The sequence below is a fragment of the Enhydra lutris genome, unplaced genomic scaffold, assembly GCF_002288905.1.
Source record: "Enhydra lutris kenyoni isolate GAN:26980312 unplaced genomic scaffold, ASM228890v2 scaffoldscaffold6, whole genome shotgun sequence".
In the NCBI taxonomy this organism is placed as follows: domain Eukaryota; kingdom Metazoa; phylum Chordata; class Mammalia; order Carnivora; family Mustelidae; genus Enhydra; species Enhydra lutris.
Window position 1 is genome coordinate 449,318 of NW_019154090.1, and position 13,422 is coordinate 462,739.

A 13,422-nucleotide genomic window follows, 5' to 3' on the forward strand; every position below is an offset into this window, starting at 1 on the left:
CCCCCCCCAAGACATGCGGGCTCACACATACCTCCAGACACACATGCCCAGACACACTCCCACAGACGTGCACACTCCTAGACACACACACCCCATAGACACGTACGCCCGCACTTCCCCCCGACACATGTGCCCCCAGACACCCCCCCACAGACAAGTGTGTCCCCACACGCCCCCCTACACACACACACACAACCCCCCCACACCTCCAGAGACACAGACCCACAGATACACACCCACAGACATCATCAATTAAAATTTCTCTGCAGGAATCTTCAGTGATGACAGAAGTCTGAAAATTTAGTACAGTCCTTAACCTGGGAAAGCACGTCGAAGAAACGATTCTAGGAAAATAATTACGAAAGTATGCAAAGATTGGGCTCAAAGGATGTTAACCAAATACAAAAGACTTGGAAATAACCTAAGTTTCCAGCCATGGGGAGTAGTTAAGGGCCTACCCATGAACGAGTTTAAAACTGCAGCAAGGGGCGGACCGATGACAGGACTGAGACAGAGCAGCCCGGACCGGGTCGAGCGCTGCGCACACAGAACGCTTCCCGGGGGCGGAGGAAGGGCGCCACACAAGGCGGGAACGGATGGACTCATGGTTTCATAAGGGGAAGGCTGGAAACCGGTTTCCTGCATTAAAACAACCCGACTCAATCACCTACTTCGCAACATTCACAGAAATGCATTCCAGAACAAACGAAACCTGAACTTGAAAACAAGCATTCAGAATTATAAAGAAAGTTCTGAGTTCCGGCTGTGGCCAAGTGTAGAAAAACAAGGTTAAAACTGAGCAAAATGGTCCAAACTCACAGCTTCAGAACTCTGGAAATGCAATGAAACATGCTGCTCAGGCATTATTTTTGAAAAAGTGCCCAATCTGGGGCTAGAACGGGAGGTGGGAATGTCCGCGGCCTTCACGGTGGGGGACGCTCCCTGCCTGCCGCTGGATGGAAGGAGGCGGGGGTGAGAGCCAGGGCCTTGGAAGGGGACGAACCTGATGAAACCAACAGAGGAGATGGACCGCTCTGGCGGCCGTGGCTGTGGGCCAGCGGGAGTGGCCACTGCTGTTTAACAGGGTCCCCAGCAGGCACCTAACAGGTACTTCAGGACCCTGAAAACCAAATGACCACATAAGGGCTCCACCCTCCAAACACCCCTGCTTCTCCAGGAAACACTGTGCATCTGTCGGGAGCTCCGAGAGATGCCAGGGTCAAGTGAAAGCCGAGGGAGACTGGGGGCTGGCTGAACTCAGAAGGTGCCCCCCAGCCACCAGAGACTGACTGACCGATAGGGAGAAGCCTTCTGGGTGAGTGTTTGAGACTAACCTCTTCCGAAATCACCGGCTGGCCGCTAGACAACACAGACACAGAAGTGACTCCCAAAAAGCCACGCTAGAAGGTAAATATAAATTTAAAGATTTGAGTAGAGATACCAGAAGCTGCATGCTATGAGGGGAACAGACTTTGGAATTCAGATCCAGAAAACATACTAAAATAAAACAAAATACTGAGGAAAACAATTCAAAGTACAGAGTTACTACAAGATATTATCTGAAATAGAAACTTAGACATACAAACAGTAAAGTGCGACTCACACTTGGGAAAAAAAGCAGCTCACTGAATCTAAGTGGGCCCAAATGTTGATCTTGCAAAGACCTCAAAGCAGAGAGTGTAAGTGCGTTCGAAAAACTAAATGAAAATATGATGGCAATGATTCATGAAATAGCACATCTTAAAAAAAACATAGAAAATGTATAAAAAGGAGGTGCCTGGGTGGCTCAGTGGCTTAAACCTCTGCCTTTAGCTCAGGTCATGATCTCGGGGTCCTGGGATCGAGCCCCGCATAGGGCTCCCTGCTCAGCGGGAAGCCTGCTTCCCCTCTTTCTCTCTGCCTCCTTGTGATCTTTGTCAAATAAATATATAAAATCTAATAAAAAAAAAAGACAACTGGAAGGATAGATTAAAAAGAATAATAAAATTTTAGGCTACCTGTAAAAGGCTCATTTTGGGATCCAAAACCAACAATACGTTAAAAATTACTAATTTACGTCTTTCATAAAAGTGGTGTACCTGGGAGAAAAAAAAGTGTTGTACCCGAACTTAAAAAAAAAAAAAGATTATTTATTTATTGGACAGACAGAGATCACAAGCAGGCAGAGAGGCAGGCAGAGAGAGAGGGAAGCAGGCTCCCCGCCGAGCAGAGAGCCCAATGCGGGACTCGATCCCAGGACCCTGGGATCATGACCTGAGCCGAAAGCAGAGGCTTAACCCACCGAGCCACCCAGGCGCCCCTACATGAACTTTTGAAAAGTGGGGGATGCCTGTATAGAAAATTAGAAAATCAACAGATTGAAATTTGTCAAATACAGTGAACTCCATGAGTCCGTAAGGATATTAGAAATATTTTTCAAAGCTAATTTATTACCTTATCAGGATGAAAGAGAACCAATTCATTATCTTGGAGATGAAGTAAAGAAAACAGAAAAATCCAGCATTTATCCTGAATTTTCTATATGAACTGTACCACTGGGTAGCCAAATCACAGATGGGGAAAGCATCTCTTTATGGCTAGTAAAGGAAAATGAACAGAAGACCTCTACTTTGCAGTCCTCGCTCAGTCAGAGCATTAGGCTCTGATCACCGCGGGCATCAACGGCTGCTACTGACAAGAGAAAAACTGAGACCCCAAGCACGTCCTGAAGAAAGTCTAGAGTCTTGCCAGAGGGTGAACCTGCCTGCGGTCAGCTCCCTTGACGCAGATGCCAGCGTGCAGACGGTCGTGCTGGACTACGCCAGCCGTCCTCCACGACGGGCCAGAGGGCCCAGGCTTTCAGCGAACTGTCAGGCCAGGGAAGGCTGGGAGGAGGCTGGGGACAGCCAGACCTGGACACAGCTGCTGAGCGAGCAAGACGGCACCACGGGGCTCCTAGCACAGTTACAGCCGAGCGACGGGCTGGAACAAACACAAGGAGGCAGCGAGAAGAGAAGCCCGGGGTCCTGGTCGTCCGGGAGGAGGGAGCAGGCTGAGTTTGGCTTGAGGTGCAGGGCGGGGCTCTGGGGGGTGGTTGGCAGACTTGCCGTTGTGAGCTGAGCGGTGACTGTGGGGGCTACAGTAATCCCCCCACTAGGTACTTCCCACATCCGGCCTGGTTCTGCAGAAGGTGGGGTCAGCGCCCGCTGGGGGCTCACACGTGAGGTACGGCTCTAAAATTCTTTGTACATATGAACGCGCTCCATTTCCCCACGACTACGAGAGACAATTCTCGTCTGTTTTACAAATAAGGAGACTGAAATACAGAAATTAAGTTTGAACAAGTGTAGGAAAAGATGCTGTACCTCACTAGGAATCAAGAAAATACACACTCAGTCGCGATCTTGCAGTGCGCAGGGGTCCGCACGTCAGAGAACAGCACCGCAGGCAAGCGCAGAGCGGGCCAGCGACTAAGACGTGCGCCTCGGGCAGGAGCTGACCCTGCGTGCTCTCTCCGCACAGGTCAGGCGCTAGAGAAACTCCCGGCGGGTACGCAAGAAAACACACACTAAGATGTTCACGGCAAACTGTCTGTAATAAAAACTGGAAAACGGGGGCGCCTGGGTGGCTCAGTGGGTTAAGCCTCTGCCTTCGGCTCAGGTCATGATCCCAGGGTCCTGGGATCAAGTCCCGCATCGGGCTCCCTGCTCCCCGGGGAGCCTGCTTCTCTCTCCACTTCTGCTGCCTCTCCGCCTGCTTGTGTGTACGTGCCCTTGCTCGCTCGCTCTCTCACACAAACAAAATCTTTAAAAGAAAAAAAAACCTGGGAAACATCAGAAGGAACTTAGAGTAAATACAACATACCCGCGAGGAAAATAACACAGCGGCTGAAATGAACCAAAGAGCTCTGGAGACATCAACACGGAGGTCACTCACACACGTGGTGGAAAAGCTGCGAAGGGAGCATCCCGCGCAACACGGCTTGTTTTAAAAGCAGCACAGATACACACTTTCTGTACACGATCCCGTCTGTGAACAACTAGCGTCTGCTAGAAGGAAACACAGCCCAGTTGGGAGCCGCCCCGAATGGGGAAGGGCTGTGACAGAGGGCTTGTGAGTCAAAAGCATTTCAACATCATCTATTTTATTTTCAAAAAGGTAAGCAAGGGCACCTGGGTGGCTCAGCTGGTTGGGCGTCCAACTCAAGTTTCAGCTCAGGTCACGGTCTCAGGGTCGGGCTCTGCGCTCAGCAGGGAGTCTGCTTGAGACTGTCTCTCTCCCTTCCCTGCCACACCCCACCCCACAAATGCACATTCTCTCTCCCTCTAATAAATAAGTCGTTAAAAAAAAAAAAAGGCAAAGCAAATGCCAGAAAAGGGCTCATCAGTCTGGCGATGGTGAGTAGGTATCGTAAGCCGCGTCAGTCACGTCCAATGCTAACAGAGCATGAAGCATGGGAAGGCACAGCACTTGGGGGCCATCTCAGAGCTGACCTGCCCCGTGCGAGCTGGTGTGGGCTTGCATGCCGCCCCTCTGAGGCAGGCAACCTTAGGCACAGGAGGGCCCGGCTCGTGGGGCTGCTGCAGAGATGCATTAACTGTGCCAAACCCCGGGAGCACTGCCTGGCCCAGAGAAGGCAGCACAGGGAAGTGTCAGGCAGGGGCATGGGGTACCCCAGAGGGACTAATGGTAGAAAGGACGAGGCGCTTCCTGCTCTGTTCCTTGGCTGATGTGTTCACCAGCACACTGCGGGGTCCGTTCTGTGAACTCATCGCGTATGTTGACGGTTCACGCACTTTCCTACACGCATGTGCCACTTCAGTAAAACTTATAAGGAAAGAAAGAAGCACGGAAAAATGGGTCAAACGACACCCTGGACTCAGCGACAGTCTATAAAGAAAGGTGACAGCCAAAGAACTAGAGATAGTTCCCCTGGATTATTGACAAAAAAAGAAAATTATCTACCAGAAGTTCCGGTAAGCGTTCCCTCCCAAGATGAAAAAAGGGCAAAACCGAAGTTACGCACTTAAGGAAAAAAAGACATCCCTGCGGCACTGCAGAAACTTCAATCTGAACAAAACGTCACGCTAAATGTGCTAAGGGCACGTCCGTAAGTAGTCACAGACGAAAAAACCAGTAATTTCTAGAACCTGCTTTAAAATAGTCCAGGCAAAGGAGAGCAGGACGGAGAGCTGAACAGAGCCTGGCAAGGGTCACTGCGGACCAGCGGGGCATCAGGGGGTGGACGGCCGGGGCACCGCGCTCTCCATCCCGGGCAAAGTCTGCGTACCCGGCTTACGGGCAGCGGCCATCCTTCCGCGCTCGCTCGAGAAGCCCAGCAAGCGTAAGACCGAGCACGGTGCTGTGGGAGCCCACGGGCCGGAGCTCGCTGACCACCCACGCCCCCCAGCAGGTCCGCGCGCCCCACAGGGCCCCGGGGAGGCGGCTTACCTGCAGTGCTCCTGGAAGCGGCACTTTCCCTCCAGGAAGAAGGGGCAGGGCTTCAGCGACTTGTGCGTGGGGTAGAGGTAGAGCACGCGGACCGCCGCGGGGCCGTCGCCCGCCGCCTCCGCGCCCACGATCATGGCGTTGTGATACTCCAGCGTGCCCCAGGGGCTGTAGAACGGGGCGTTCACCTTCCTCCCGCTCCACTCCCCCTCGTCGTCGTCCTCGCCCTCGTCCTGCTCCTGCTCCTGCCCGCACCCGCGGGCTTCCGGCTGCGCCTCCCGCTCTGGGCCGGTCTCCGGCTCCGCCCCGGGCGCCGCAGGCCCCTCCACGCCCTCCGCCACGGCCTTCTGGAAGGCCAGGTACTCGGCATCGTCCGGCGCCGCGCGCGGTCCGTCCAGGGCGGCCAGCAGCTTGCTCTTCCGCACGGACACCAGGCTGGCCTCGGTAAGCTCGATGAGCTCCTTCAGGTCCCCCTGCAGCCGGCGCAGGTCGGCCAGCTCGGCGGCGTCCAGGCCGGCCCCCAGCGCCAGCTCCACCTGCCGCAGCTGGCCGTCGTAGGTGCGCAGCGCGCTCTGCAGGCTCTCCTCGTCCATCCCGCAGGGACGCGGCGCGGGGCGGGAGCCGGGGGCCTCCGCGCGGGGCCCGGAGCTGCAAGGAGGGCAGCCGCTGAGCCCCGGGCCCGCCGCCCTCGCCGCCCGGCCACCCCGCGGGGCCCACGGCCAAGCTCGGCGCCGCTCACGACGGCCCGCGCAGCCGACGGGGGCGCCTCCCGTCTCGGGGGCTAGAAGACCGGCGGGGGAGCTTCTGGGCGCCCGGCCCCCCGCCTCCCACCTCGGCCCGCGGCCCCGCCCCGCCCCGCGCCGACCGCGGCCTCCCCGCCCCCGGCTTCGGCCCCTCTCCGCTCGACCTGTCACCTCGGGCCCCGGCCCCGTCGCCCTAGATCGCGCCCCCGCGCCCGGGCCGGGCCCCTCCTCCGCGCGGGATCCCGGCTGCCGCCATAGAGACCCCGCCGGCCTCACCGGCTAGAGCGGCCGGCGCGCCAGCTTCCGCCCTCGCAGCCCACCGGCGCTTCCTCCCGAGCGCCGCCGCCGCCGGAAGTGCCGCGCGCGGGGAGCGCCGGGATGCGGAGCGCGGGGAGCGCCGGGACGGTTTTGCCCTCCGCGGGCGCCAGCCTGCGTCCCGTCGGGCTGCGCGCGAGGTCAGCGCGCGGTCAGCGGAGGTCGGCGGGGTCAGGAGCGCGGCGGCTCCGTGGCCCGGACGGGCGCGAGGTAGGCCGCGGGGCTAGTCGCCTCCTCCCGGGCGGGTGGGGCCCGCGGGCGCGGCGGGGACTCGCAGACGGGGCTCCGCCGTGAGACTCGGTGTCCGGAGGGGCCCAGGCGACCTCCCGCCGCGGCCGGTCCGCGCCCCCTGCCGGCCGCTCGGCCTCTGGGCCGCCGCCCCTCCAGCCCCGCGCAGCCCGGCTTCTGAAAGCCGCCGGGGGGTTCCCGCTGGGAGTCTGCGGGGCACCTGCTGGGGCCGGGGCGGGCGGGGGGCGCGGCCCGGTCGGGGGCGCCGCCGAGCCGGGGAAACCGGACGTCTCGGCCGGGACGGGGACCGGGACCTGTTCCGCCTCCGGGAAGCTGGGTCCGCGGGGAGGGGCGGGGGTGGAGTGCGAGCGACGGCGGGGAGCCGGGCGGGGGCGGCCGGGGGAGGAGTTCCGGGCCCGCGGGGGAGGAGGTCAGGGGGCGGGGATGGGGGCGGCCCAGGAGAGGAGGGTGGCGGCGGGGGGGGGGGGCGAGTTCGGGGGCGGGGATGGGGGTCCCCGGGGTCAGCGCGAAGCCGGCCCGCCACCCGGCCCACGGCCCGTGTCTCCGCGCAGGGCAGGATGTACACGCTGCTGTCGGGCCTGTACAAGTACATGTTCCAGAAGGACGAGTACTGCATCCTGATCCTGGGCCTGGACAATGCCGGCAAGACGGTTGGTACTTGATCGCGCCACCACTCCTCCGAGGGCCTTGGGGATCCGCACAGAACCCGAACCCCGCGGAAGGCCGCGAGCCGGTGTCCTCTCAAGTTGCTGCAGGGGAGACCCAGGGAGGGATGTTTGGAGGTTTGGCAACTAGGCTTGGAAGGATCCAGCCCTTATCTATGTGGGTCTGACTCTCTTTTCAGACGTTCTTGGAACAGTTGAAAACCCGTTTTAACAAGAACTACAAGGGGATGAGTCTGTCCAAAATCACGACCACCGTGGGTCTGAACAGTAAGGGGGTCCCTTAGGGCCGTGGGTTGTGGGGCCGATACCTGAGGCTGATGGTCAGCAGTTCCCATGGGCCCCACGGTCGGGGAGCCCCGGAGAGGCTCCTCCCTCTTCTGGGGCCTGGAGGTGACGCACTGGAGACCAGGGCCCCGGCCTCAGCCGTCCTCCTCTCTCCCCAGTAGGCACTGTGGACGTGGCGAAGGCGCGCCTCATGTTTTGGGACTTAGGGGGCCAGGAAGAGCTGCAGTCTCTGTGGGACAAGGTAAGACACTCACCACGCAGCGTCCCCAGCCACGTGCTGCCTGTCCCTTGGGGCATTTTTCTCCAGGTCACACCCCCTGCATCGTTCCTCCTGTTCCTGGGAAGGCCACAGAGGCCCCTTGTTTCTTCCCCGTGAGCAGTTTTGTCGCCCGCTTTGTTCTTGAGGCTGCCCCCCGGTTCTGTTCCAGCTCCCGTGTCCTTCCCCTAAGAGCAAGGACACGCTTGGTCCCTTTGGACCTAGAGATTTTGCTGGCAGTCACCCCGGGACAAGACACACGACGGCTGAGGAGCGGACGTGGGGAAGGAGCCATGCCTGCAGGGTGCTTAGCGTCACCACCGGGGCCTGAGTCTCCTTTGCTGGGCCCCTTTTCTCTCTTCTGCCTTAGGACCCGTCCTCTGTGGCGGCCTCTGCCCCATCAGGAAAGGGTGTCCTCGGAGGCCCATAGCCGCTGCCTCCTCCCTGACGTAGTTTTGGGGCATTTCTGGGACCCCCAGTGTGATGCTTTTCTCCCACACGCTGTGGTCATGCCAGCTCGGCCGGTGCTGGGCCCTGTGATCCGGCCGTGCGCTGGACGGACGTAGCCCCTGCCTTAGGCAGCCCCATCCTGGTGGATCGGTGCACCCAGCACCGGGGGCACAGGTGTGCCTGCCCCACACTGGCGGGACTGGTGCACGCGCCCCGGTGCAGGGGTGCAGGCGGGCTCACCCGGCACTCAGTGGCTGTCAGTGTGCTAGAGCTGAGCGCCCAGGTCCTCAGTCTTGCTGTGACTGTGGCGGCCGGGACCCCGTCGCCTCCTCCCAGTCTTCTCTGAAGTGACTTCTTCTGCTCGGGCTTCCTCTGGTGGTGCGAAGGCCCCCAGCAGACTCTGGCCATTTAAGCTGGACCGAGGCAGAGTGAGGCTGGGGCCTGCTCCTCTGAACCGAGAAAGACTCGTGTGGGGAGCGGAACGGGACCTGACGCTCTGTCCCAGACCGGGGTCTCCGGAGCAGATGCTGAGATGGAGTGGGGGCGTGGGGGGCGTGCTGAGGAGCAGCTCCTGGGAGCGGAGCCGGGAGAACGTGGACGGGCCAGGGCAAGGGTCAGCTCAGGTGGCTCCCAGCGGGGAGCCCTGGGGAGCACGGCTCCTCCCAGCTGCGTCCCGTTAGGCCAGGCTGAGCAGGACTCCTGCCACCTGGTGGGGCACCGCGGTGGGCTGCCCTGGGCAGCTGTGATTTGGGGAGGGGGCTCTTGGTTCAAGTAGGTTCTGCAGGAGGCAACAGGTCCGTGCCCTGGGCACACTGCCCGCCCTTGCACCCGCAGCTGTGACCCGGCCCTGGCTCCTCCGGGGCGGCTTCCTCAGGCCAGGCTGGAAGGGGGAGACGAGCCTTGCCGCTGGCAGCGTCCCCCTCCCTGGCCGCTGCCACTGCCGGGGCTCCCAAGAGGCCCCTTCTCTGCTTGACTTCTGGGTTCCTCGGGAGCTTCCCGGCCCCTGTGGAGCGTGGAGCGGGCGCCCTGCCTCCCCTGCCAGGCCAGGGTCTCTGCTGGCCCCTGAACCCACGGTGCCTAGTGCGTCCCACAGGCAGCCAGGGTTTGTGTCCCCGCAGGTCTCTTGCTGAGCCTTCAGTGAAGGGGTGCCTTGGTGGTGACCCTACCCCCAGCCTTTCAGGGCCCAGAGCTGTGAGGAGCAGAGCCCCCTGTGGGTCACCAGGTTGGATGGGAAATAGAACTCGTGCTGCATCACGATTCCCAGATGCCGCGGGCTGGGCCCTGGGCCCCCTGCACAGTCTGGAGCCAGGACGCTGGTCGGGCTCGTCGTGTCGTCCCAGGCAGACGACTGGCGGACCTTCCTCTGCTCCCTGCCTCCGGGCAGGCTGTGTGCTGCTGCGCGTGGGTCCGTCCACGTACCAGCCTCGGGCCACACCTTCCCACACAGATGAGACGGGGGGACTGCCGTGCCTGGCACACGGAGCACTTCTGGCCTCTGTTCCTCGAGGCCACGTCTGAAAGATCAGCATGTGGCCACAGGTGAGGGTGCCCTCGGGGTGCCTTGGGGTCGAGGCCGCTTGCTGTGCTCTTGGTCCTGCTCAGGCTCAGCCCCGGATGTCCAGCTCCAGTTGCTCTGACTGGTGCCAGGCCGTCATGTGACGCCCGTCTGCCCGGCCGGGTCACGCGCTGCAGGGCTTGTGAGGTGACCCTCGCCCCAGCCTTGCTGCCGGCTTCGTGCAGTGGCCCTTTCCGCCCGGACACCTCTGCTGTCGGGCCGGCCAGCCCCCCATCGCCCCACCACTTGCTGCCCAGAGCCCCTGCAGGCCCCCGCCACTGGGCACGGGTCACCGTGTGTGTGACTTGTGGCCTGCAGACCCTGGGTGGCTGCCCGTGCCGGGCAGCAAGCGCAGGTGGGAAAGCCCGTCTCACGTGGCAGGCCCCGGTCCCACCCTGAGAACTTCCCTGAGTTCTGTGCCCGGCGTGCCGTTGCGTTGTGTGCGACGTGTGGGTGCCTCCGGCTTCCGGGCGCTCGTGACCACGGGGCAGTGGTGCTGCTGTTCCTGTGGTCTGCTCAGTGACGTGCCTGCTTCCGGTTTCCTTCCCGGTTGGGGCAGGCGCTGGGCTCGCCATGGGCACAGCTGTGCCCCCGTGTCCCACACTCCATTCCCCTCACGCGCCCCACTTGGTGCATCTGTCCGGTTTTGTCCGCACAGAACTCTTCCCCAGGCCTCGGGCTCTGGTCCCGCTGCCCTGTGCGCGCCTGGGGCTGAGCGCTGTCCTGGCCCCAGTGCAGCGCACAGAGCTCCGTGTTGCTGGCCCTGTCCTTAGCCCTGCTTCTCCCCTTGGTGGCCTTTCTGTGGCTCATTGGTGGTGTGGCCACCGGGCTTGCTGTCCACACTGGCACGTGACCTGGCTAGTGCCCTCCCCCTGCTTCCAGACCTGTGTGGGGACCAGCTTGGTTTGGGCTCCAGCTCTCAAGTGCTGTCCTCCTCCAGCCGCCGTCAGGCCAGCAGTCGTGGGTGGTTTTCAGAAGCAGATGCTGAGGTGGAGTTTGGGGGCACGGCACCCGGGAAGTGGACAGAGGGTTTTGGCCACCCCCTGCCCGAGGTCAGCAGGCCCACACTGGAGGAGTCTAGGGCCGCGTCGCCATCTGTCCTACCTTCCCACTCCCTGGAAGCTCCCCAGAAGGGCCTTCGAGTGCGGGGGCTGGCCCAGCACCCCGTTTCTTCCCTCCCCAGTACTACGCGGAGTGCCACGGCGTCATCTACGTCATCGATTCCACGGACGAGGAGAGGCTGGCCGAGTCCAAGCGAGCGTTTGGTGGGTGCAACCTGGCTAGGGCTGGAAGGGGGGCGGGGAGCAGGCAGGGCCATTCTGCCCATCCCGTGGGCCTGGAGCTGGCCCTGGCCGGAGGTTGGGTCCACACCAGGCGGGCGGGGCCGTGGCCAGGAGTGAAAGCACTTGCGGAGCGGTGGGCAGGCCTCTCCGAGTGGGTGCTCACCGCCACCTTCCCGCCTGACCTCAGAGAGGATGGTCACAAGTGAGGCGCTGGACGGCGTCCCTATACTGGTGCTGGCCAACAAACAGGACGTCGAGGTGAGCCTCTCCCAGCATCCCCAGGTGTGGTCCCCAGAGTCAGTGGGCCCCATCACTGGGGGCTGGGGGACAGGGTGCCTGCCCTGGACACCCCAAGCCACACGTGTCCCGGGTGAGCAGAGCCCTCCCAGGGTGCGCGGGGCCTTCTCTCCGCAGGAGGGTGAGCGTGGCCTATCCGTCCGCCCTGGCCTGGCTGCCGGCGCGGTGGGGACGTCCTGTGCGGGACGGGATGCCGTCCTGACTCCCAGGGTGGGGGTCAGCTCTGACCCTGGCTTGTCTGCGGGGCAGCGGCTGCTTCAGGCCGTCGGGGGGGCGGGTGCTCCGCGGGGCCTGTTTCTGCAGCTCCTGTGCCTTCAGGTCGGGGACACTGGAGGTCACTTACATCTGTCCCTCGTGTCCTGTGGACCGCCCGTGCCACCTGCTCCTTCCTCTCTCCCAGGCCACTTGCTGCAGGAGCCCTCTAGGCAGAGAAGCCCCAAGCCCAGCCCCTTGCCACTGAGACCAGTCCCTGGTCTGCAGGGCCCCAGCACCCCGCCCCTCACTGCTTCCCCTTCTCCCAGACCTGCCTCTCCATCCCCGACATCAAGACTGCGTTCAGCGACTGCAGCTCCAAGATCGGCAGGCGCGACTGCCTGACCCAGGCCTGCTCGGCTCTCACAGGGTGAGTGGGGGGCCCTCGCCCCGGGGGCTGCGGGCCCCGAGCGGCCCACCCCCTCATGCCTGCTGTCTCCACAGCAAAGGGGTGCGTGAGGGCATCGAGTGGATGGTGAAGTGCGTCGTGCGGAACGTGCACCGGCCGCCGCGGCAGAGGGACATCACGTAGGTGTGGCTGTTGGCCACCGGTGCCCACGACTCCTCCCTGAGTGTCCGCGGGGCGCTCCTGCGGGCTCCCCGCCGCCAGTCCTGGGGGTCGGGTTTGCTTTGCTTTCAGTTCTTCATTTGCTTTGTTTTCTCTTTAAGACAAACTTGTCCCTGTGTCCGTGCAAGTGTAGGTATCGGGAGACTTTTGCCGAGGGATCAGGGCAGCAGGACCCCCACGTGACCCCTGCCGGGACCGCTGGGGGTATGTGCCCCAGCAGCCCCACCTGCTTTTCCCAGGGGTCCAGTCCGGAAACGGGCTTTCTCGGAGCTGCTCTGTGTAGCCGCCCCCACAGAGGAGGCTGTTGGGGTCATGACTGTCCTCGGCCTCCGTCCCCTCTGGCCCTGGAGATGGGTTGGGGGCTGGTGTCCTCTTGAGGGAGGGAAACCTGGCCCACTTTGCTGGAGGCCAGCAGAGCCCTGGGTTCTGGGCCCTCAGAACAAGGCACAGGACATCACCTCTTTTGGATCCCCAGCAGGAGGGGAAGGAGTGATTGTCCCCTTTGTGTGTGTGTGTGTCTGTCACCAATCTGGGACAGCCAGTTGCCAGTGTAGGGGGTGGAGGAGGGCACAGTGCGGGTGTCGGGAAGGTGGGCTGGGTTCCCATGGAGCCCAGGGCCTTCATTCCCAGCTGGGTTGAGGGGCAGGGTTCCCATTCCGTCTGGGGACAAGCTGTCTCGAAACCCACTTGCAAGCGTGTGCCCGGTAGCCGGGTCTCTGGGTGCGGCGGGTCCTCGGGCCGCTGCCTGCGTGGCCCCCGCCAGAGCTGTCCGTCGCTGCTGGCTGGACTGTGTCCAGGAGGATGGCGGTCTGAGTTGTGCTGTCCATTGCCCCTCCAGGAACCCAACCCTGGCCAGGGACTCCCGGCTGGCTGGGCACAGTGACCACAGCACCAGGTCCCCCAGGCTGGAGCCCTGACCAACCTGGGCACTGCCTTCCTGCTTCTATGGGAACGGCTGAGCCAGAGCTGGGGACCTAGTGGCTTCCTATTGAGGTCTGGTCCCTGGCGGGGACCCTGGGAATGGTTGCTGAGAAAGGCTGAGTCAGAGCTGGGAGGACGGGGGGGGGGGGGGGGGGG

At 62.0% G+C, this 13,422-nt stretch overlaps 2 protein-coding genes across 6 annotated transcripts in view; one reads left to right on the forward strand and one right to left on the reverse strand.

Moving 5' to 3' along the window:
- The window catches only part of LOC111141941 (zinc finger CCCH-type and G-patch domain containing), a 13,690-nt gene extending 7,239 nt beyond the window's left edge, over positions 1–6,451 (reverse strand). The window contains exons 1-2 of one of the 2 annotated variants that reach the window (XM_022494818.1): positions 6,342–6,451; positions 5,431–6,075 (exon numbers count right to left, since the gene is read on the reverse strand). In XM_022494818.1, coding sequence (XP_022350526.1) covers positions 5,431–6,020 — 590 coding nt within the window. In that variant the 5' untranslated portion in view covers positions 6,021–6,075; positions 6,342–6,451. Of the gene's footprint in view, positions 1–5,430; positions 6,238–6,341 lie in introns of those variants that run through there. The other variant, XM_022494819.1, reaches the window with a different exon arrangement.
- Positions 6,452–6,492: 41 nt separating this feature from the next.
- LOC111141943 (ADP ribosylation factor related protein 1) lies at positions 6,493–12,463 on the forward strand. 4 transcript variants are annotated; one of them, XM_022494824.1, is made up of 9 exons: positions 6,493–6,695; positions 7,286–7,384; positions 7,579–7,666; positions 7,843–7,925; positions 9,838–9,929; positions 11,129–11,210; positions 11,416–11,486; positions 12,047–12,147; positions 12,222–12,283. In XM_022494824.1, exons 1-8 carry the CDS (start codon positions 6,549–6,551, stop codon positions 12,120–12,122), a joined length of 738 nt encoding a protein of 245 aa, XP_022350532.1. In that variant the 5' UTR covers positions 6,493–6,548; the 3' UTR covers positions 12,123–12,147; positions 12,222–12,283. The 4 variants fall into 4 exon arrangements, with proteins under 4 accessions (XP_022350532.1, XP_022350531.1, XP_022350533.1 ...); XM_022494823.1 differs by lacking the exon at positions 9,838–9,929 and having other exon boundaries at positions 12,222–12,463; XM_022494825.1 differs by lacking the exons at positions 12,047–12,147; positions 12,222–12,283 and adding an exon at positions 11,926–12,007.
- The last annotated feature ends 959 nt before the right edge of the window (positions 12,464–13,422 follow it).

Bases quoted from the DNA above. Each gene is read 5' to 3' on its own strand.
- LOC111141943 (XM_022494823.1), top strand. From the start codon at position 6,549: ATGCGGAGCGCGGGGAGCGCCGGGACGGTTTTGCCCTCCGCGGGCGCC. The intron at 6,696-7,285 runs GTAGGCCGCGGG...GTCTCCGCGCAG, and splicing joins GTGGCCCGGACGGGCGCGAG to GGCAGGATGTACACGCTGCT. The intron at 11,211-11,415 runs GTGGGTGCAACC...GCCTGACCTCAG, and splicing joins CGAGTCCAAGCGAGCGTTTG to AGAGGATGGTCACAAGTGAG.